The sequence below is a fragment of the Hypanus sabinus genome, chromosome 8 (genome assembly GCF_030144855.1).
Source record: "Hypanus sabinus isolate sHypSab1 chromosome 8, sHypSab1.hap1, whole genome shotgun sequence".
Taxonomy (NCBI): Eukaryota; Metazoa; Chordata; class Chondrichthyes; order Myliobatiformes; family Dasyatidae; genus Hypanus; species Hypanus sabinus.
Window position 1 is genome coordinate 140,665,491 of NC_082713.1, and position 25,275 is coordinate 140,690,765.

At 41.4% G+C, this 25,275-nt stretch overlaps 1 protein-coding gene across 1 annotated transcript in view; it reads left to right on the forward strand.

The window, feature by feature from the left end:
* The first annotated feature begins 30 nt into the window (after positions 1–30).
* The window catches only part of LOC132397678 (structural maintenance of chromosomes protein 1B-like), a 106,999-nt gene continuing 81,754 nt past the window's right edge, over positions 31–25,275 (forward strand). The window contains exons 1-6 of the mRNA XM_059976446.1: positions 31–262; positions 8,624–8,812; positions 9,453–9,565; positions 11,357–11,560; positions 17,073–17,311; positions 20,022–20,280. Coding sequence (XP_059832429.1) covers positions 31–262; positions 8,624–8,812; positions 9,453–9,565; positions 11,357–11,560; positions 17,073–17,311; positions 20,022–20,280 — 1,236 coding nt within the window. The remainder of the gene's footprint in view (positions 263–8,623; positions 8,813–9,452; positions 9,566–11,356; positions 11,561–17,072; positions 17,312–20,021; positions 20,281–25,275) is intronic.

Here is a 25,275-nt window from a genome sequence, read left to right on the forward strand (position 1 = left end):
ATAGCAGTCACGATTGAAGGCTTCGCCAGAATGGGAACCCTGAAGTTAATCGAAGTCGAAAACTTCAAATCGTGGAAAGGGCGACAGTTGATTGGGCCCTTCATGCGCTTCAACTGCATTATCGGTCCGAATGGATCAGGTAATGAGCGGTGCCCCGAGGCCGACAACAGCCGTGATCGCTCTCCCACTACCCCTCCCTCGACATTGCCGCCGACACCTCCTCATCCCTTGATTCCTGACCTCCTCCTAAGGAGGGGTTGGGGTAGGCGGGGAAGGGATAGATCTGAGTGGGAGTCCCGGACCGAATTAGACGAACTAGTATTTTGAGGAGTGAGCAGATAGATATGACAATGTTTTTATGCTTTGCAGTAGTAATGTTTTTACAGTATATTGTGAAGATGCAGTGTTGTATATCTGCTTTTTCACTATTTTGCTTTCCGTATCTCTTTACTCCACTCATAATATATAACCATATAACAATCACAGCACGGAAACAGACCATCTTGGCCCTCCTAGTCCGTGCCGAACCCTTAATCTCACCTAGTCCCACCTACCCGCACTCAGCCCACAACCCTCCACTCCTTTCCTGTCCATATACCTATCCAATTTTACCTTAAATGACACAACTGAACTGGCCTCTACTACTTCTACAGGAAGCTCATTCCACACAGCTATCACTCTTTGAGTAAAGAAATACCCCCTCGTGTTTCCCTTAAACTTCTGCCCACTAACTCTCAAATCATGTCCTCTCGTTTGAATCTCCCCTACTCTCAATGGAAACAGCCTGATAACGTCAACTCTATCTATCCCTCTCAAAATTTTAAATACCTCGATCAAATCCCCCCCTCAACCTTCTACGCTCCAATGAATAGAGACCTAACTTGTTCAACCTTTCTCTGTAACTTAATTGCTGAAACCCTGCCAAAATGTAGAACCTCACACTTCTCAGCATTAAACTCCATCTGCCAACGTTCAGCCCATTCTTCTAACCGGCATAAATCTCCCTGCAAGTTTTGAAAATCCACCTCATTATCCACAACACCTCCTACCTTAGTATCATCGGCATACTTACTAATCCAATTTACCACCCCATCATTCAGATCATTTATGTATATTACAAACAACATTGGGCCCAAAACAGATCCCTGAGGCACCCCGCTAGTCACCGGTCTCCATCCCGATAAACAATTATCCACCACTACTCTCTGGCATCTCCCATCTAGCCACTGTTGAATCCATTTTATTACTCCAGCATTATTACCTAACGACTGAACCTTCTTAACTAACCTTCCATGTGGAACTTTGTCAAAGGCTTTGCTGAAGTCCATATAGACTACATCCACTGCCTTACCCTCATCAACATTCCTCGTAACTTCTTCAAAAAATTCAATAAGGTTTGTCAAACATGACCTTCCACGCACAAATCCATGCTGGCTACTTCTAATCAGATCCCGTCTATCCAGATAATTATAAATACTATCTCTAAGAATACTTTCCATTAATTTACCCACCACTGATGTCAAACTGACAGGTCTATAATTGCTAGGCTTCCTTCTAGAACCCTTTTAAAACAATGGAACCACATGAGCAATACGCCAATCCTCCGGCACAATCCCCGTTTCATATTAAAGATCTCCGTCAGAGCTCCTGCTATTTCTACACAAACTTCCCTCAAGGTCCTAGGGAATATCCTGTCAGGACCCGGAGATTTATCCACTTTTAAATTTCTTAAAAGTGCCAGTACCTCCACCTCTTTAATTGTCATAGGTTCCATAACTTCCTTACTTGTTTCCCACACCTTAGACAATTCAATATCCTTCTCCTTAGTGAATACCGAAGAGAAGAAATCATTCAAAATCTCTCCCATCTCCTTCGGTTCCACACATAGCTGACCACTCTGATTCTCTAAGGGGCCAATTTTATCCCTCACTATCCTCTTGCTTTTAATATAACTGTAGAAACCTTTCGGATTTACTTTCACCTTATTTGCCAAACCAACCTCGTATCTTCTTTTAGCTTTTCTAATCTCTTTCTTAAAATTCCTTTTACATTCTTTATATTCCTCGAGCAATTCCTTTTCTCCATGCTGCCTATATCTATTGTAGACATCCCTCTTTTTCCAAACCAAATTTCTAATATCCCTTGAAAACCATGGTGCTCTCAAACCTTTAACCTTTCCTTTCACCCTAACAGGAACATAAAGATTCTGAAACCTCATAATTTCACCCTTAAATGACCTCCATTTCTCTATTACATCCTTCCCATAAAACAACTTGACCCAATCCGCTCTCTCTAAATCCCTTCGCATCCCCTCAAAGTTAGCCTTTCTCCAATCAAAAATCTCAACTCTAGGTCCAGTCCTGTCCTCCATAATTATATTGAAGCTAATGCTATTGTGATCACTGGACCCAAAGTGCTCCCCAACACATACATCTGTCAGCTGACCTATCGCATTCCCTAACAGGAGATCCAACACTGCCCCATCTCTAGTTGGTACTTCTATGTATTGTTGCAAAAAACTATCCTGCACACATTTCACAAACTCTAAACCATCCAGCCCTTTTACAGAATGAGCTTCCCAGTCTACGTGTGGAAAATTAAAATCTCCCACAATCACCACCTTGTGTTTACTACAAATATCTGCTATCTCCTTACACATTTGCTCTTCCAACTCACGCGCCCCATTAGGTGGCCTATAATACACTCCTATCAGTGTTACTACACCCTTCCCATTCTTCAATTCCACCCAAATGGCCTCCCTAGAGGAGCTCTCTAATCTATCCTTCCAAAGCACCGCCATAAGATTTTCTCGGACAAGCAATGCAACACCTCCTCCTCTGGCCCCTCCTACTCTATCACACCTGAAGCAACTAAATCCAGGAATATTTAGTTGCCAATCACATCCTTCCTGCAACCATAATTCCAGGTATCAATCCACGCTTTAAGCTCATCCACCTTTCTTACAATGCTCCTAGCATTAAAATAGATACATTTAAGATACTCTCCATCTCCTCCTCTTTTTCCATCCCTAACAATGCATTCAAATTTATTATCCTTTTCTTTCTTCTCCCCTATATCTTCGGGCTGAGCGCATCCCTTCTCCATCACCTGCCTTTCCTCCCTCACACACTGTCTATTTACTTGCTCCACTGGTGAACTAACCTCCTCTCCCATAATCTCCTCAAATAGTCTCCCGCCCCCCCCCCCCCCATCTTACTAGTTTAAAGTCTGCCCTGTAGCCCTAGCAAACCTCCCTGCTAGGATATTGGTCCCCCCACAATTCAAGTGTAACCCATCCTTCTTGAACAGGTCACTCCTGCCCCAGAAGAGGTCCCAATGATCCAGAAACTTGAATCCCTGTCCCCTGCTCCAATCCCACAGCCACGCATTCATCCTCCACCTAATTCTATTCCTACTCTCACTGTCGCGTGGCACAGGCAGTAATCCTGAGATTACTACCTTTGCGGTCCTTCTTCTTAACTGCCTTCCTAACTCCCTATGCTCTCGTTTCAGGACCTCTTCCCCTTTCCTTCCTATGTCATTGGTACCTACATGTACCACAACCTCTGGCTCTTCACCCTCCCACTTCAGGATATCTTGGACGCAATCAGAAACGTCCCGAACCCTGGCACCAGGGAGGCAAATTACCATCCGGGACTCCCGGCTACCTCCACAGAAACGCCTGTCTGAGCCCCTGACTATTGAGTCCCCTATTACTATGGACCTCTTTCTTCTAACCCTACCCTTCTGAGCTACAGGGCCGTCCTTTGTGCCGGGGGCTCGGCCACTGTCACTCCCACCAGGTAGGCTGTCCCCCCCAACAGTACTCAAACATGAGTACTTATTGTCAAGGGGTACAGCCACTGGGGTACTCTCTAGTACCTGCCTCTTCCCCTTCCTGACTGTAACCCACCTATCTGCCTCCCGTGGTCCCGGAGTGACCACCTGCCTGTAACTCCTCTCTATCACCTCCTCACTCTCCCTGACCAGGCGAAGGTCATCGAGCTGCAGCTCCAGTTCCCTAACTCGGTCCCTCAGGAGTTGCAGTTCGGCGCACCTGGCGCAGATGTGGACGTCCAGGAGGCTCGGAGACTCCAGGATCTCCCACATCCGACACCGAGAACAACAAGCTGCCCTCACACTCATACCTCCCAAATAACTGAAAATACAAGAACTAAAAGATAAGCCTACTGTGCCCTCTTCCGCCTAAGCCCTCTGAGCCCAAGCCCTACACTCTACGCCCGGCGCACTCCGCTGCCCGCTTCTTAAGGCGGCGTTCTTTATATATCTTGCCTCCTTCCCGGGCCTCCTTCACGCGCCTGCGCAGTCCCGCCTCTCAGAACTCCGATCTGAGAAGCAATTGGACAGTTTGAAAATGGCCGCCACTGCACTTCCTCTCAAGCCTCGCTGTCCTCTTCCAAAAGAGAACTACCTCACTCAGTATCTCCTTTATATATCTTCCCCCCCCTTCCCGGGTGTCCTTCACGCGCCTGCGCAGTCCCGCCTCTCAGAACTCTGATCTGAGAAGCAATTGGACAATTTGAAAATGGCCGCCGCCGCACTTCCTCTCAAGACTCGCTGTCCTCTTCCAAAAGAGAACTACCTCACTCAGTATCTCCTTTATATATCTTCCCCCCTTCCAGGGCCTCCTTCACGCGCCTGCGCAGTCCCGCCTCTCAGAACTCCGATCTGAGAAGCAATTGGACAATTTGAAAATGGCCGCCGCCGCACTTCCTCTCAAGACTCGCTGTCCTCTTCCAAAAGAGAACTACCTCACTCAGTATCTCCTTTATATATCTTCCCCCCTTCCAGGGCCTCCTTCACGCGCCTGCGCAGTCCCGCCTCTCAGAACTCCGATCTGAGAAGCAATTGGACAATTTGAAAATGGCCGCCGCCGCACTTCCTCTCAAGCCTCGCTGTCCTCTTCCAAAAGAGCATTTGATCATTTTGTGTTGCATCATTGATCAATTAAATGTAAGAATCGGAGGGTTTTGTTACAGTTCTACAGGATATCAGTGATATACTTGGAATACCGTTTAGAGTTTGCACCCCTCCCTTTAAATAAAAGAGAATGTTGGTGCATTGGAGGCCGTCCAAAGGAGATTAGCTGGCTGATTGCTGGGGTGAAAAGGTTTTTCAATCAAGAAAGCTGTATGGTTGGGATCTACATTCCTTAAAATACAGAAGCTCCAGTGGTAATCTTACTCAAAAATATAAGATCTTCAGGGAACACGCAAAATGCTGGAGAAACTCAGCAGGTCAGGCAGCATCTATGGAAAAGAGTATTCGATGTTTCTGGCTGAGATCCTTTGGCAAGACTGGAGGAAGAAATGATGAATAAATAGAGGGGAGAGAGAAACACAAGGTGATAGTGAAACCAGGAGGTGGAGGGATGAAGTAAAGAGCTGGGAAGACAAAAGGCAATGGAAGAAAGAAAAGGTGAGAGGAGCACCAGAGGGAGATGATGGGCAGGCAAACAGATAAAGTGATAGAGGGAAAAGGGGATGGGGAATCATGAAGGGGGGCATGACCCAAAATTTGAGAAATCAATTTTCATTCCATCAGGTCAGAAGCTACCCAGACAGAGTATAAGGTGTTGTTCTCTAACCTGAGTATGGTCATTGATTGATATGTTGTAATGGTAATGGGAAGTGGAATTAAAATGGGTGGCCACTGGGAGATCCCACTTCTTCTGGTGGACAAAGTGTAGGTGCTTGGTGAAACAGTCTCCCAATCTATGTCGGGTCTCACCAGTATAGAGGAGGCCACGCTGGGAGCACCAGACACATTATTTGACCCCAACAGACTCACAGGTGAAAAGTCACCTCACCTGGAAGGACTGTTTAGGGCCCTGAATGATAGTGAGGGAGGTGTTGTAAGGGCAAGTGTAGCATTTGTTCTGCTCTGCAAAGTTAAGTGCCATGAGGGAGGTCAGTGGGGATGGACAAGTGAGTCATGTAGGGAGCGATCCCTGCGAAAAGCAGAAAGTGGGAGGGAGGGAGAGATTGGTGGTGGGATCCCATTGCAGATAACTTAAGTTCTGGACAATTATGTGCTGGATGCGGAGGGTGGTGGGGTGATAGGTGAGGAACACTGTCACTGGTAGGGTAGCAGGAGGATGGTGTAAGAGCAGACGTATGTGAAATGGAAGAGATGTTGAGGGCAGCATTGATGGTGAAGGAAGGGAAGCCCCTTTCTTTGAAAAAGGATGACATTTCCTTCATTATGGGATGAAAAGCCTCATCCTGAGAGCAGACGTGGCAGAGGCGGAGGAATTAAGAGTGAATGGCGTTTTTACAAGTAACAGGCTGGGAGGAAGTATAGTCTGGGTTGCTTTGCAAGTCCGTTAGTTTATAATAGACATCACAAGATAAACTGTCTCCAGAGTTGGAGACAGCGAGATCAAGAAAAGTGTGGGAAGTGTCAGAAATGGACCAGGCAAATTTGAAAGCAGGGTGGAAGTTGGAAGTTGATGAAGTCAATGAGCTCTGCATGGGTGCTGGAAGCAGCACCAATGCAGTCGTTGATGTAGCATAGGAAAAATAGGAGATGGACACCAGTGTAGGTTTGGAGCATAAACTGTCTCACCTAGCTGACAAAAAGGCAGGCGTAGCCGGGACTCGTGAGAGTGCCTGTGGCTACACCTTTTGCTGTTCCCTCCCCCTCCTGGTGTTTCTCTTTCCCCTCCCCCACCTTTTAAATCTACCCCTCATCTTTTTTTCTCCAGTGCGGCCAAAGGGTCTTGACCTGAAACATTGTACTTTTTTACATAGATGCTGCCGACCCTGCAGAGTTCCATCAGCATTTTGTTTGTGTTGCTTGGATTTCCAGCATCTGCAGATTTTCTCATTTAAGGTCCTCAGGGGACTTGAGAAATACTTAGTGAGAATTTTTCACTGGTGGGAGGTTCACGCCAGTCACTGAAACATGAAGTGTACAGAAATTTCTTCTGTAATCAGGCAGTGAATACTAAATTCTCTGCTCCTCCCTTGTATTTGAGGCTAAATTGTTGCATATATTTCAGGTGGACATATTTGAGAGAGTGAGGGTTAATGGGAACTGGCATAGAAGAGAAGTTGAAGCCAGAATAGATGAGCCATTATTATATTTGAAAGGCACAGTGGGCCTGAGGTGCCTGGTGGTCTATATTTGTTTCTATTTTCTTGTGTATCTAATGATCATCTTCAAACTAACCAGCTTCCATTGCTGCCAATCCATCCTAGAGTACATTTCTTTTGCACCATTACCATTGATGTGATGTCTTTTGGGTTTCTCCATTTCTCATGTTGGTTGGTATCTGTTAGTCTTGAAGGACAATGGGTAATCATCATCATCACAAACTGGGCAGAAGGTTTGGAGATTCTGAGGAGCCTAGTCATAAAGATACCCCGTCTCGGCCTCACCGATACATTCCAAAGGAAAGCTAATGAAGCAATTTGTTTGGCACCAGCTTGGCTGCAGGAGCTGCTGGGAGGATGTTCAATGACATCCAAATGCCTTAGGAGCACTGCTCTGGATTTGGTGCCTGGGTTTACTCTTGTAGTCTTTGTCTCCCGAGTCTGCCCACAAGGCAGTGGGGCTATTTACCCATAGCTGGGGATCTGGTTCACAAGTACCAGGACGTGTCTACGCACCGGTGGCCTGTGTGTACACGTGCAGGTACTAGACCTTCTCCCGGTCCTCTGTTGTTCAACCTGAGTCCAAAAGGAGTTGAGTTTCCGTGTGTTGCCAGCGATGGCACTAGATGAGGGTGGCTGTTGAAGAGGTTGTGTACTGGCAAGGAAAGACTTAGACATTCTGCTCTCCTTTTCACAAGACTGCTAGCCAGCAGTGGAAGCCGAAATTGAGAGCGACAAACACTATTCAGTACCACCCTAGTTGCATTACAACAATCATTTTGACAGTTTACATATGTTTGACAGTGACCCTAATGTCAATGATTACCAATCCTTGAGAGTATTCCTCTAAACAGTAGAGAATGCTTCTCTTTACATCTGACTTTACTTTCAGATTCTTGAACGAAATTATACCGCAAGTAAAATAATGTAAAGATATGCGAGACCTCCACGGTGACTACTGGTTTGAGTTCTTCTTCACTCCCAGGTTCTCAGTTAAAAAAAAATCCCAGTCTTGCTTTTTCATGCTCATTTAAAAGACTATTGCATCATACCTTACATTATGTCCTTTAATGTTGGTTATGTAAATTCCATTCCAGAGAATGGATCAGAAATCAAGATCTCCTTAAGTATTCAGTGTTTGTAAACATATATAGTTGGAAAAAACAAATCAGTGCTTTCCAAACTATCCAACTATTCCCTCAAAGATTTGAGCACTTGCTGGTTTTTGAGAAAAGATAATAGAATCCTGAATATAAAACAGATTATATTACTAGCTGTCTAACTCATATGGAATATTTTGAGTGTTTTTACTAAATATTTCGAATACTATAATTCCATTGAACAATTGGTGAAATCGATTTGCTTCTCTAAATTTGATTTTAAAGTGGTGTACATATAACTCTTAAGAACAGCATGTATAATGGTAAACATAATTTTTTATGCTGTATTAATTTCCTGCAAAATGAATATTTACAAATTGATCTCATCTTTACTTTAATTGACAGGGAAGTCCAATATAATGGATGCTATCAGTTTTGTGATGGGCGAGAGAACTGCTAATCTGAGAGTGAAGCACATGAAGGACCTGATTCATGGTGCTCATATTGGACATCCTGTGTCACCTATGGCCAGGGTCACTATGCTGTATGAGATGGAAAATGGAGAGGAGTTAGCATTTACCAGAGCCATTGTTGGTAAAGGAAGGGGTTGCTGTTTCTGATTAAAAGATTATCACATTATTGTTATTATATCTGTTCAGGCATCTTTTATAGCATATTTAACCTTAAACTATGAGACTTGAGAGAAAATAACAAAATATTTATAATTCAAATGATTTTTGAGAACCCATCCCCTTGAGTTACATTTTTTTCTACAATTCAGCTAAGCATTGTTAATTTATGGATTGTTTCATATACACCAAGATACAGTGAAAACCTGTCTTGCCTACTGTTTATACAGATTAAATCATTACACAGTGCATTGAGCTAGAATAAGCAAAAACAATAATAAAGTGTAAAAGCTACCAAAAAAAGTGCATTGCAGGTAGCAATAAAGTGCAAGCTCATAACGAAGTATTTTGAGAGGCTTAGAGTTTTTTTTATCATATGAGGTCCATTCAAGAATCTGATAACAGTGAGATAGAAGCTGTCCTTGACCCTGCTGTATGTGGCAAAGGGGAGAAAAGAGAATGTCTGGGTAATGTGAGTGTTGACACTTTCAGGAAAGCTTTTTTATTCTATATTTGATTTACTTTACTCAACAGATTAATATTATGAGCAAAGTGTAGTTATGGAAACTAAATGGTTAATTTGTTTTCTATCATTGTTTCTTCAGGTAATTCTTCAGAATTTCGATTAAATGATAAAGCTATCAGTCGAACAGAGTACTCACATGAACTTGAAAAAATTGGCATTCTACTGAAAGGTAGAAACTGCCTGGTGTTTCAGGTATTAAGGAAATTATGATTGTTTATTTTAGTTGTGTGTTTGGAATGCAAGAATAGGACTGGGCTATTTAACCTTTTCACCTTTTAACCTTTTCATAATGAAATTATGGTGGATTGGTGGAAATTATAATGAAATTATGGTGGATTGGTGAACTAACTCCATATACCCTTCATATTTCTAAATACCTTTCATGAAAAATATAATCTTTTGATATAGAATTATGAATTGGTTTACCATCAATTGATATTTGCAGAAGAGGTTTCCCTAGTCTCTGTTTATGGAAAGAATGGCTTTAAATTTAGTGTAATTAAATGCCCGAGTTTAGTTTTTAATTGTAGCTTTTGCTGCATAGTTTTTTTCTATCTGTAAATTATCAAATCACCCTTTCACCTTCTTAATTCTAGAGAACACAGTCCTAATTTGTACAATCTCCCCTCCCATGCCTGGGTACAAGAAGAGATTAAAGAAATTGAATTCCATCGGCATAAGGGTGACTATCCTTAATATCAAAAAGTATTTGACAGTGTAATATCCAGATGACCTGATACAATGGAAGAAAAGGAAAACTTTTCAGTGGTTGGAATCGTGCCTTGCACATAGAAAGATGATTTTGTTTGTTAAAGGTCCCAGAACATTAGTTTTGAATTTTGTCAGGTCAACGTTTTAGCCAGACCATATTCAGCTGCTTCATTAATGATCGTCCTTCAAAATGCCAAAAATGATCGGGTATGTAGCAAGTAACATACAAGATCATTACTGGAAACTGACTATCTCTGGCAAGAGAGGAAACCTTTCCTTGATTTTCAATAACATTACAATTGCTGAGTCAGCTTCCATCATTAAATTGGTGTGGGAGAGGGCAGGGATGCAAAGGCATGGGTGGGGTGGAGACCATTGGTAAGACCAATGGGACCCTCATTTAACAATGTGGTTACAAGAGCAGGTGAAAAGCAGGGTATCCTATGACAAATGACTCATTTCCTCATATCATGAGGCCTTTCTATCATCTATAAGGCTCAATTTATGAACACAATGGAGTGCTATTTTCCTCAAAGAATATAGTATCAATAATTCTCAGCAAACTCAACATCCAAATCAAAGTGGCTCACTTGATGGACATCCCATCAACCACTTTTATTTTGCTCTGGTTTACAGAAGCTGTAGTGTGTATCATAAATATAATGCACTAAAGTTATGCTCCTGCCCAAGCAATTCCAAACTCAAACTTGTGACTATCTGTAAGAAAGGCAAAGAGCATCAGAGTTGAACCATGTTGATTTGGAAATATATAACTAATCCTTCATTGTTACAAGATCAAAAAACTTGGAATTTCATCTGCTACAGCACTGTAAAAGTTCCTTCACCAGGAGTTCTGTGGTGGTTCAGGAATGAAGACTCATCACTGATGTCTCAAAGGCAATTAAAGATGGGCACTTAATGCTCGCCTTCCAGTGATACCTGGACTTGAAGGTGGATTTATATAAACTAGTTTTTTTTTATATATAAGAGAATCAGGAGATGCATAGTCCACATGGGAAAGTGGTCATGAGGTAACACATCATTTGTGATCATGAACGGTGTAACAGGCCTTTGGTATGACCTACCATGGCTTCCATTTCAGTGTTTATTTAGTCTGATGAAATTGTTAAAGGCAAACCACATGTGTAAGATGGAATATAATTTAGCAATAAGGAATACAGCAAAATATTTAACAACACAAGTCATTAATAATTTTGTATATTCTTCAATTATCAACAAATCAGGCCTTTAAATACCAGCTTTGTGTTGCAGGGAACTGTGGAGAATATTGCAATGAAGAAACCCAAAGAAAGAACACAATTGTTTGAACAAGTCAGCAACTCAGGGGAATTGTCTAATGAATATGATATGAAGAAGAAGGAAATGATAAATGCAGAAGAAGAAGCTCGATTTAACTACAATAAAAAGAAAAACGCAGCTGTTGAGCGCAAGCATGCAAAATATGAGAAAGAAGAGGTAAATTGAAAGAATTTTTTTTGTTCTTAAACATTTGCAGATAAGGTTACATGTGAGAATAGTAACTTCATTTGGTTGAGATTATGTTGAATGCAAATCAGGAAAATCCTGGTTCAGTTCCTAATCTGTTAAAAATATACTGTTATTTTATAATTAGAACATAGAATAGTACAGCACATTACAGGCCCTTTGGCCCACAATGTTGTGCCGACCCTCAAGCCCTGCTTCCCATATAAACACCCACCTTAAATTCCTCCATAAGTACTTAAGTTGATTAAAGCTACTTCAGTTAGAATAAACCAGGGAGGTGATAAATGGCAGCTGTGCATAATTTGACAGTAAGATTTGAACATTAACTTATAAAAATACAGAATATTGGATCTTATAACACATCAACACTTTTTTAACAAACTTTTTTTTAGGATATAGAGTCTAATAATAAATTTTTCTTTTAAATTAGATGTGGGGAAAGGAGTATGGGAATCAAGACTCGGGTGAGTGAGGGAGTGGTGCCCTGGGAGTGGAAAGAATGTGTGGCAAACTTTACTTAGTGAACATATACCAAATCATTGGGACATCTGCGTAGTTGGATAATAGATTATTGCATTACTGTATATGCCAAACTTTCATTCACAAGGTACTATAAGGATTCTAGTCAATAACTTTTAAGTCACTTGCAAGCAAATCTGGCAGCCAATGTGCATCAGTAAAACTCCACCAATTAATTGGAAACAATGTATTCTACTTTTATTGCTGTTGAGGTAAATGTATCAGACACCAGGTGAATTGCCCTGCTGTTTTTTTTTTGAATTTTTTTTTACCTGAGAGAGGAAATGAGCAGTTTAATGTGATACTGGACTCCTACTGCTTAATCCACTCTTAGCTCTATCAATGTTCCCTCAAATCATAAGCATCAGTAGAAAAGCTGCCATAATGGGGTCACCATTGAAACTCAAAGACCTCATGAAGGTGGCTTTTCTCTGACAGCATCTCACTTACTGGAGCTGCAAAGTGTCCTTAGCTTGTCAATTAACCTGATGTCTGCCACATTTGGCATATGTGAGGAAATGTCTGGTTCCTCCAATAAGAACTAGGACTAGTCTAGTCAAGTTTTTTGTGGTGTGCAGAAGTACGGCAAGCTATAGGTTCAATGAAAAACTTGCATGCAGCAGTGTTATAGGAATGTAGATTCAGACAACACAAATTTATACACAACAAAAAACTGCAAAACAAGATAATTTTGCAAAAAGGAAGACATCTCTATAGTATCTCAAAAAGTGGTCTATAGTGTTCCACTGGTGAGGTGGGATTAGGGTTTTTGCAGGAAGATGCAAGAACCTAATGGTTATAGAAAAGAAGCTGTTTCTGAACTTCGTGAGTGATTTCAGGCTCCCAGACATTAGCTGCACAAAGATGACTTAATATAGATACTGGGAATCCTTGACGATAGATTCCACCTTTTAGAGGCAGTAACTCCTGTACATGCTTTCAGTGGTGAGGAATTGCCATACAGGCCAAATGTAGCCAGTGCATCTGTAGAAGTCTCTTAGAATATTAAGTGACATGCTAATTTTCCTTCAGCTCCCAAGAAAATAAAAATGCAGGTATGTCACCTTTGTAATAGCACCTAGGTCAGAGGTCGGCAACCCGCGGCTCCGGAGCCACATGCGGCTCTTTCATCTCTGTGATGCGGCTCCCCGTGGTTTGTTAGTTTTTGAAATGTAATTTGAAATTTGAAGATTATGGTGATCTTGTACAATCTAAAAACTTTGTGGAGACCCCATTTCCTGGCACATCCGAACCTGCTCACAATTAGCCACCGTTCTGGCTAAGGGAGATAGCCTACGGGGGTTTGTGAGTACGTGTCTTTTGGAGCATCCGCGCCCACGGGGACGGGTTGAGGGAGGCTTTAAAGCAAGGCTGTTTAGTTTGAATAAAGCTACCTTTGACTGCAGTGTCTTTATTTTAGCGCTGCGTGTAGCACACCACTACGTGTTTTTTATCGCTATTAATATACATCACCACTGCCAATGCCTGACACCCGCCAGTGCGCGCTTTCTTTTAATTCTTCGATCTAAGGTAGGCTAACTATGGAGTAACCTTCAACCTTCTTTTTTTCGGAGTTCAAAATGTTTTTGTTGCATGCAGAAATGTAATTTCATTTTCTCTGCAGGAGTTCATCAATTTCATAAATGCAACACATTATAGTTTGTTTATACATAGCATAAAGGCAAAAAAAAATCCGTTGTATGCAGTGTTATTTCATTTTAACTGTCAAACGGGTTTTGTGGCTCCCAGTGTTTTCTTTTCTGTGGGAAATGGGTCCATATTGGCTCTTTCAGTGGTAAACGTTGCTGACCCCTGACCTAGGTGATGTGCACAGGACTGGTCATTCATAATGTTAATGCCCAGGAATTTGAAGCTGCTGACTCTTGACCTCTGACCCACCAATGAGAACTGGCACATGTGAATTTTTAGTTCTTAAAAGCAAGCTTAACAAAGTTCACCTCTTGGCAATCCTCATCTTGGATCCTCTGTGAGAAACCTCCTGGTGTCTTTGCCCCTGGGAATTGAGGGGTCCGCTATCCATTTGTACTTGGTAATCATTACATGATCCTCTGCTGTAGCTGGGCTTAGTGGAAGCAAGTGTATGATGCAGTAATATTTCGTTGCTTGTCCCACTGAATCTGCAGGCACAATACAAATCCCTTCCAGGCATCTGTGCTTGCATTCTACTTCTGAAAGGAAGAAAGAGCATGTGTTCCATGTATGTAGAGGATAATTAGCTGTATTCATTTGCAAAGTGTTAGATGTTTGTTTGTGTTGGTTTAATGTTGCATTTGAATGTAGTAATTCATGCTTTGACTTATGGGATTTATTGTCCTTTCCAATAGATCTGATGGAATGAGGGTTTTGATAACATTCAACCCCTTCAGCTTGTGGATCAGTTCTACCCTTTTGGCAGCTTGGGCTTTGTAGCATGCAGGAGTTCACCTGTATTTCCCTGTCACTCACTCCTCTACTAAAGATCCAGATCCTAGTTAATGTCTGAAATTGAATGCCTCCTTTGATGAACATTGTAATCACTGAAGGTGAATTGCAAAAATAAAAGTATTTATAAGGAACCTAAATAAGTATAAACATGAAGATAAAAGTAGATATCAAGGTATGTTGAAGTAAGGTGTCAGGCGGCTTTTGTGGAACATGAACTGTAGTTGTAGACTTGTTGGCTCTCAATAACAGGTGAAAGGTTGGTAGGATGGCTCACCTAAGTAATCTGATGGTATATATATATATATAAATATACTTTGGCAGCAACTACTTCCAAGCTACCTCACTGGCTGTCAAGGGAAAAGAAGTCAAGAGTAGAAGGATAAAGCCACAGCTGATAGGGCTACCTCAAATGCTGTGGAGTTGGGCAGACTGTTGGGAGTCTTAATTTTCTCTTGCTTTCACTCTCTACCTTGCTCACTGGCTCACTCTCTCTACCTTGCTCGCTCTCTCCCTCTCTCTTCCTCTGCCTCGTGTGCGCTCGCGCGCGCTCTCTCTCTCTCTCTCCCCCCTCTCCCCCTTCTCCCTCTCCCTCTCTCCCCCTCTCCCACTTCCCCCCCACCTCAGGCGCTCTCCCTCTTTCTCTCTCTACCTCGCACGTGCTCTCCCTCTTCCTCAAGCGCACTCTCTCTACCTCACGCACACTCGCACTCTACTTGGCTCGTGCGCTCTCTCCCTCTACCTTGTGCGCGCCTGCTCTCTCTCTACGTCTCGTGCTCTCTTGCTCTCTACCTGGCCTGCACTCTATCTCTCTCTCTCTCTCTACCTCGCGCGCTCGCTCTCTCTCTCTCTCTCTCTTCCCCCCCATCCCCCCCTCCCACCTCGGGCGCTCTCCCTCTTTCTCTACCTCGTGTGCGCTCACTCTACGTCGCGTGCGCACTCTCCCTCTACCTCGCTAGCTCACTACCTCACGTGCTCTCTCTCTACCTCGCATGCGCTCTCTCTTTCTCTATCTCGCACTCGCTCACTTTCTCTACCACGTGTGCTTTCTCTCTTTCTCTACCTCACACACGCTCTCTCTCTCTGTCTCTCTCTACCTTGCACACTCTTCTCCACCTCGCACGCACTTTCTCTCTCTCATAAAAGACAGGGACACGTCTTCTTCTGGTAATGGAATACTTTTTGTAAAGAACTCAGGAAAATAGGCATCAAGGTTCTCAGACACATATTCAGAGAAGCTAATATATACTGTACGTGTTCGCCAGGAATGCTCTTGGATCAGACACGTATCGGGCATTTTTGAGCAATATGAAGATGCTTATATATACACTCAGTAGCCTGCTTCTGTAGCCCTTCCACTTCAAGGTTCAGCGTGTTTTGTTTTCAGAGATGCTCTTGAACACATTATTCTTGTAACACGAGGCTATTTCAGTTATTCCTGCCTTCCTGTTTGGCCATTCTCCACTGACTTTCACCCGTAGTATTGCTACTCACTAGATAGACTGTTGGTGTGTGAAAATCCCAGGAAATCAGTTTCTGAGATTGTCAAACCACTCAGTGTGTCACCTACAATCATTCCACAGATTAAATTACTTAAATCACATTTCTTCCCTGGTCTGAACCAGCAAATGAACCTCATGACCACTTTTGCGTACTTTTAAGCTTTCAGTTGTTGCCACATAATTGGTTGATTAGATATCTGCATGAATGAGCAGGTGTACAGATGTCCTTAATAAGGTGGCCACTGAGGGTATATACTAGTTTATAAAAGAAAATTCAACTTAATTCAAAATAACGTGAATAATCACCATACAGTTTCTTCCCCCAAGCTATCAGACTTCTCAATACTCAGAGCCTAGACTGACACCAACCTACTGTCCTCTACTGTGCCTTTTGTCTTTATTGTACTGCCTGTACTGTTTGTGCACTTTATGCAGTCCTGTGTAGGTCTGTAGTCTAGTCTAGTTTTTGTGTTGTTTTATGTAATTATAGTGTAGTTTTGTATTGTTTCATGTAGCACCATGGTCCTGAAAAACGTCTCGTTTTTACTATGCATTGTACCAGCAGTTATGGTCGAAATGATGATAAAAAGTGATTTGACTTGATACAGATGTTCTTCGCTGAGTAATTTGAGCTCCTTGCAAATGTTGTTCACCACTTGCTCAGAAATTTCAAAAGCTCTCCCCAAACCTGGACCATTTCCCCACTGAAATCAATTTCAGAAGCTTTCACTGTTCGGTTGGTTCAGTACCAGCAAATGACCATTATGGTCTGCTTTGCACGTTAGTGACTTCTACCTGTCAAAGTAAATTTGGCCTCCTGGTATTATTGGGTTGTTGACTGACACTTCCTGATTGGTCAGTCTACCCCTTGGTATTGTTGATTACTATCTAGGTTAATTCATAGCCTATTGCATAACAATGTTTTGATTTAATATGCTTGTTTGTAATTACAATTTATTTTTGGCATGTTGATGACAAATAATTATGCTATTTTATTTTTCTGGTGATTAAATGCTTAGGCAGATCGTTACCAAGTGTTGGTTGAAGAACTGAAAGAAAGCAAAATTCAATTGAAACTCTTCCTTTTGTATTATAATGAGAAGCTTATGGAAAATTTATGCAATGATTTGCAAGCAAAAAGTGAAGTTATAAATAGTCAGAAATTAGAGAAGGCCACAACAGAGGAAGAAGTGAGAACTGTGAAGAAAGAGTTGGGTAAACTGAACCGAGAGCTGCAAAAAGTGGAGAAGGAGATAAAGTGAGTTGCTACTTAATTGTTTAAAGTAGACATTTGGACATCAGACTGTCAATCATACCTGCTTAGAAATTGCATTGGATGATAATTCTTATATAGTATATCTACTTACCATATTTAAGTTCTAGAATCAAAAAAGTAACTTCCGTTTTGGGAAGGTAATTCATAAATTTTCCCTCTTATAGTAATGTGTAGTCAAGGAAAAATAGTGCAATTGAAATACAATGTTGGAAAGTGTATGGTCATGCACTTTGGTGGAAAAAATAAATGGGCAGACTATTATTTAGATGGGGAGAGAATTCAAAATGCAGAGATGCAAAGGGACTTGGGAGTCTTTGTGCAAGATACCCTAAACGTTAACCTCCAGGTTGAGTTGGTTGTGAAGAATGCAAATACAATGTTGGCATTCATTTCCAGAGGTATAGAATATAAGATGTGATATTGAGGCTCTATAAGGCACTTGTGAGACCACACTTGGAGTATTGTGTGCAGTTTTGGGCTCCTTATTTTAGAAAGGATATACTGACATTGGAGAGGGTTCAGAGAAGGGTTGCTGTATGAGCAATTCTGGCAGGTCTTGAGCTGTATTCCCTGGAGTTCAGGAGAATAAGGGGGGATCTCACTGAAACATTCCAAATGTTAAAAGGCCTAAACAGATTAGATATGGCAAAGTTATTTCCCATGGTTGGGGATTTTAGGATAAGAGGACATGACTTCAGGATTGAAGGGTGTCCATTTAGAACTGAGATGTGGAGAAAATACTTTAGTCAGAAGGTGGAACTTGCTGCCACAAGCAGCTGTGGAGGCCAAGTCATTGGGTGTATTTAAGACGGGGGCAAATATTATTTAAGGTGGTGGGTGCAGTACAATTCAAATATTCCTGATTGTGAAGCTACTTGTTGGAACCGTAGGAACCTATATGTGCTGATTATTTCATGATACTCCATCACATACCTTATAAATGGCATTAATGGCTTTGGTGACGTAGGATTACTCACTGGCTATCCACTTGGATTTAGAGCATTTGGGCAACAGCAATACCTACATCAGGGTTGCTGTTTATTGATTAAAGCTTGGTGTTGAACACCATTATCCCCTCAGTTCTGATTTAACAAGCTTCAGCATCTGGGCCCCTGTACCTCCCTCAACAACTGGATCCTTGCTTCCTCATTGGGAGACCATGGTCACTGCGGATTGTTATCACTACTACACTCCACTTGTCCTTCATCCCCTTCTGAGCCACAGAGGGGATTCTTCTTGCTGACAATCATCACAGGTGTACTTTAGAAATGTATGTTTAGCCCACTTCTCTACTCTGCCTAGTAGAGGCTCCAGTGCTCAGGAATGAAAGATGGCAACAGAGCGATGTAGATTCAGCCAGCTCCATCAAGGCCATCTTCAAAAGCCAGTGCCTCAAGAAAATGACATCCATCATTAACAACACACACTATTTGTGCTATACCTAGCCACACAGTCATGGGTATAGAGAGAGTAGAGCAATGGGCTAAGCACATACCCCTGACGTGCACCAGTGTTGATCGTCAGCAAAGAGGAGATGTTATCACCAATCCACACAGATTGTGGTCTTCTGGTTAGGAAGTCAAGGATCCAATTGCAGAGGGAGATACAGTGGCCCAGGTTCTGTAACTTCTCAATCAGGGTTGTGGGAATGATGGTATTAAATACAGAGCTATAGTCAATAAACAGCATCCTGACATAGGAGTTTGTATTGTAAGTAGCTGTAGTTGAACCAAATGGTGTGGGACTTAAGGATTCTGTACCTCTTGCCTGATGGTAGCTGCAAAAAGATGGGATGGTCTGTATGAACCATGAATTGATGGATTGTCTTTTGATTAAATTTCCCCCATCTTCATTAATGAGAGTTAACTAGATGAAAAATGTCTTGCTTTATGTACAAGCACAATCCTGGGCATTTCTTCACTTAACTGGGGAGATGTTACCTTACAGTGTAAGTGTGCTGTAACACCTGACTATGGATTGGTAGGTTCCTGAGCACAAATCTTTCTTACAGCCAGGTTGTTGATTTGTTCTAAAACATCTCTCCTTGATTTTGTGTCAAGTTGATTTGGGTGAAAACTGGTATCTGTGTTGATGTAAACCTTGGGATTAGATGAAGTTGAATCATGTTGAAGTTGAAGATGAAGCTTGTTCTGGTTAAAGATGCTTTCAAAGATTACAGCCAGAATCATCTTAATCATAATAAGAGGTAAAGAGAGATTTTAGTGCAAAGATTTCACATGATGACCAATACGGGGAGTACATGGACTGTTGCAACTAACAGGAGGTTTTCTGAGCTTGTGTTTGAGAATTAATGGATGTGAAGTAAATATGCTGGACTTTCAAAGGTGCTTCCTCTCGCTGCAGAATACTGTAACCACTTCCAGTAGAACAGGATGCACCAGGAATGGTGATGAAGGGGGATTGGTCAGTGAAAGTAAACTACATGGACTAGTCCCTTCATGAATGGGGAGTGGATGAGTTGAAACATTTTGTTTTACAGCACGGAGTTAGTTAGTGAAAATTGGCAATTGTTGAAATTGTTTATGTCTGGTTAAGGATTAGTTTGTATTACTGAGTGCCTTAGAGCAGAGTCAGGCTAGGATTGGTACATTTGCAAGGCTTCTCATTGTTTAGAGATTATGATATGTATCACTAAATGAAGGGCTGTATCAATTTTATATCCCATCACTAGAGCTCATGAATCTAACCTGAACGAGAGGCGGCCCAGCTATATAAAAGCCAAGGAGAACACAAGGCACCTTATTAAAAAGGTTGAGATGGCTAAAAATTCTATGAAAAACAGTGAAAAGCAATACAACAAACACCAGCAAGAGGTGAAGGATCTGGAATCAGAACTTGAAGACCTGAATAAACTGTTGGTAGAATATGAGGAAAAGGTACAAGCAGAACTCAGCAGCAGAGGTCAGAGCATGGAACTGGAAGAGAGCCAAGTAAGTTTTCTTGCCTTTTCTCATTTACATTTAATGTTCTTTACACCATTGACTCCTAAATTTCTTCCTTCAAGCAAATTAGCTCATACATTCTGTGGGCCAGGAATTATGCTGAAATTGTGTTTGGTAATAGCCTCTTCAACTGTCTAATTTTTTTTTAGGGTAAGGGTGAGGTTGTACTGATCCAGTATACTGAGTAGTGGTTGCTACTGTGAACTAAGATCGAGATAGTGGAGAGGGCCTGGGGTTTGGCTGCAAATAAATGCAGAGAAAAGTAGCCTTATCTGTTCCTTTGGGAGCCTGACCATAATTAAGGTAGAAAATACTGGAAATCAGTTATTCAGGCAGCATCTCCAGAGAGAAACTGCTAGCATTTCAGGCCAAGTCAAGTCACTTTTTATTGTCATTTCGACCATAACTGCTGGCACAGTACGCAGTAAATATGAGACAATGTTTTTCAGGACCATAGTGCTACATGAAACAGTACAAAAATTATACTGAACTACGTAAGAACAATGCAGACAAAAAAAAAACTACACTAGACTATAGACTTACCCAGGACTGCATAAAGTGCACAAAATAGTGCAGGCATTACAATAAATAATAAGACAATAGGCACAGTAGAGGGCAGTCAGTTGGTGTCAGTCTAGGCTCTGGGTATTGAGGAGTCTGCTGGCTTGGGGGAAGAAACTGTTACATAGTCTGGTCGTGAGAGCCTGAATGCTTCGGTGCCTTTTCCCAGATGGCAGGAGGGAGAAGAGTTTGTATGAGGGGTGCATGGGGTCCTTCATAATGCTGTTTGCTTTGCAGATGCAGCGTGTAGTGTAAATGTCTGTAATGGCAGGAAGAGAGACCTTCTCAGCTGACCTCACTATATGCTGCTGGGTCTTGCGATCAGAGATGGTGCAATTTTCGAACCAGGCAGTGATGCAGCTGCTCAGAATGCTCTCAATACAATCCCTGTAGTATGTGATGAGGATGGGGGTGGGAGATGGACTTTCTTCAGCTTTCGCAGAAAGTAGAGACACTGCTGGGCTTTCTTTGCTATGGAGCTGGTGTTGAGGGACCAGGTGAGCTTCTCTGCCAAATTTCTCAAGAAATTTGGTGCTCTTAACGATCTCTACTGAGGAGCCGTCGATGTTCAGTGGGGAGTTATCGCTCCATGCCCTCCTGAAGTCAACAACCATCTCTTTTGTTTTGTCCACATTCAGAGTCAGGTTGTTGGCTCTGCACCAGTTCGTTAGCCACTGCATCTCCTCTCTGTATGTTGACTCGTCATTCTTGCTGATGAGACCCACCACGGTCGTGTCATCGGCAAACTTTATGATGTGGTTCGCAATCGTGGGTCAGCAGAGTGAACAGCAGTGGACTGAGCACACAGCCCTGGGCCAGTCACCCTTCATCAGTTTTCTAGCGTTTGCAGGCTTTTACTTGTCAACGAGGGTATAATATAGATGTCCAAAGGGCATTTGTGGGTAATTAAAGGCAAATACAATGGTAAAATTAATATGGAAAGAACTCAAAACACAAAAGCAAAGATATGATGCTGAGGCTTTATAAGATATTAGTCAGGCCACATTTGGAGAATTGTGAGCAGTTCTGGGCCCATATCTGAGGAAGGATGTTTTGGTATTGGAAAGGATACAGAGGTGGATAAACCTGGGGATGAGAGGGCTAATTTATGAAGGAGCAACTGAAAGCTCTTAGCCTGCACTCACTGGAGTTTAGAAGGATGGGGTGATCTCATTGAAACATGCGGAATATTGAAAAGCCCAAATAGAATGAATATGGAGAGGATGTTTCCAGTAGTGGGAAAGTCTAGGAGCAGAGAACAGAGCCACAGAATAAAAGGATGTCCCTTTAGAATAGAGCTGAGGAGGAATTTCTTTAGCCAGAGGGTGGTGAATCTGTGGAATTCACCATGGAGGCCAAATCAGCAGTTGATAGGTTCTTGATTATATAAGTACCAAATGTTACAGAGAGAAGGCTGGGGAATGGGGATGAAAGGGAATAATAAAAGAACCGTGGTTGAATGGCAGATCAGATGTCATGGTCCGCTCTGCTCCTTTATCTTGTGGTTTGTGAGGAAAAAGAAGGGTTCTGAGAGTTATATTTTATAATTTTGCTAATTAAGATCTCTGGAGCATGAGAAATTCATAATTGTGGTCTTTGGTTTGGTGGCCCTTAATTTGCAATAGATGGGTGAAATTTTCCAATTCCTGTCTTCTAGCCCTTTGTTGATATACTGATCAGTATGTACAGAATAGATGAGAATTAATTTACATTTTTGGATCAAACAAGACTCTAGAGATCTTTATTTACATCTTCTTTCTGCTTGCATGTAAATGGAATGAATTATCCATTCCATTTTATGAATTACCAATCCTAAAGAGTGGTATCGGCCTGAAAAGTTGATCATTTATTCTTTTCCATAGATGCTGCCTGACCTGCTGAGTTCCCCCAGCGTCTTGTGTGTCTTGCTTTGGATTTCCAGCATCTGCTGACTTCCTCTTGTTTGTGAATTTTCCTTTGTAATTTTTCTGAGGGATACAATCAAACCTCCCTTTAATTTGTGATTTAAACTTTATTGCAAGCTCTGTGCATGTTTGTGTGTGTGTGTGTGCGCACATGCATGTTTCATGTATTTAACTAAATCAATGCAGATTGATCATAATGAATAATAATTATACTTAATTATATTTTTATACTCTGAAGTTTGGCAAGGGTCTCTGAGTTACCAGGTTTGGAGACTTGACATCCAGGAAGCTAAAAGTGAAGGGAATTTCTAACACTTCTTTAAGAAGGAGGACAAATTTTGGAGGATAAAGAGAGTGGTCTTGAAATTGATTGGAGATGAGACCTCAGATCATAAAGGCAGATGGGATCGATGATGAAGAGTGTATTGATAGTTGAGCAAAATGGAAATCATTGGCATTCTGGTATTGGAACAGGCAACAGTATTTGATACCATCTTCTTCACCATATCTTCAATGTATTCTAGACCTTAAACAGGTGGAGTGGGTGTAGATTTATTAACCTTAAAGGGGAATGTCATTTAAATGTTTGACATTTTTAATAATCATCCAATTTCTGAGGTTACTGTTGCTCTACTTGAAAACAAAGACAAAGCAACCATTATTTTGAATGAAATTTAGTCTTTGAAATACTGGGCTGGGTTTTTTGGTTAGATATTGGTATTAAACGGATTATTGCATAACAGTATTTGTTCACTGCTTGGTTACCCTTTGTTCTGTCATTAATAATGTAACCTCATCCTTAATCATATAGACTATTCATCCCACTCCCGAATCCTTTCAGTTAATTCTTCTTGGAAGACCTTTGTGTTTATTTATCTTTCATTATGTCATCTTTCATAATGATCTTATCCTTAATCATCAATGGATACCTCTCACCATTTTTTTTCTCTCACGAGTTGTTTAATATGGTATATCAAGTATCATTTAAAATTTCTAATTCAATGTATAAATTTACACTGGGATTTATTGTGGTTTGAAAATGATTTTGGTAGAATACGAGGCAAACAATTGTTTGGCCAAAGTGTCTGGCGGTGAGCGTGCGGAGGTTATCTAATGAGGCAATGAAGCTCTCAAACTGCCCCGGTACCTTGAGTCCAAACACCCTGCACTTAAAGACAAACCTGTTGAGTTTTTTCCCAGCGGAAAAGAATGTGAGCAAGTGGGACAGAAGCTAAGTGCTGATAGCCACAAAAACGAAATTGCGGAATAGACTGGACATAAGGAACCTGCTTCGAGTATTGCTGTATTCCGGTTGGTTTAACACCCCTCTCTCTCTCCCCCCCCTCCCCCAGTCGGCTGGTCTGCAAGAATATTGTCAAAATTAAACCGGCCCGCGGTGCAGGAAAAGGTGGTGACCCTGGTGTTAGTGCATTATTTCTACTTCTGGGTTGCGGGGTTTTACTTATGTGCGTGCGTGTAACTAATTGATTTGGGGTCGATCTTGCCTTTCACTAAGTCTGAGGTAGGGGATCTTGGGCTTAAAAAGGGTTGGTGACCACTACTGTACATTTTTATAGTGTGGGAGGAAACCCACACATTCACAGGGAGAGCATACAAATTCCTTTAAAGATGACAGCAAAATTGAATCCAGGTCACTGGCATTGTAATAGTGTTACTGCAGTACAGTAACATTCTAGTTCTAATTGTGTCCCAATGTTTTAAGTATTTTTTTTTAATTTTCCAGAGACTTAAAGGAAGCATCTAGTAACTTATAAGTTTTAAATGTCTATGAATGTTTGAGTGTTAGCTTTGATGGGATATTTCCCATGTGCTAAGAATCTTGTTAAGGGAGTCAAAGAAGGCAAACTTGCAAATCAGTGGAGGATCCAGCCCTTTGAAAACAGTATTTATCACCTTCTAGTGAACTGCACTTTGTCATTTAAAAACAGATCATACTAGAATCAGATTTAATACCACCAGCATATGTCATGAAATTTGTTGATTTTGCAGCAATTTTCTTTCTTTTTTCTGTTTTTTTTATATTATACATTATGAAATATTTAGATTTACTATGTCCATACATATATCTTATGGCTTATGTCTTGGTAAACTCATTTATATTGTAACTATTATGTATGTTTTTTTTCATATGTAATGGAATGTGTATGTTGGTAATTTCTTTATCAATATATCATCTGTATTCTGTCCATATTACTAATATTAATAAAAAGATTTAGAAAGAAAGAAAAAGATTTTGCAGCAGCAGTACAATACAGCATAATATAGAGAAAACAATCTATGAATTACAGTAATAATAGTTAATTAAAATCAAAATTAAGAAGTAGTGAGATAGTGTTAATGGGTTCAATGAAATCAGAAGGCAGAGGCAAAGAAAACTGTTCTTGAAGAGCTTCATGTGTGCCTTCAGGCTTTTGTACACCCTTCCTGATGGTAACAATGAGAAGAGGACATGTCCTGGGGGGGTAGAGGCCCTTTATGATGGATGCCATCTTTTGAG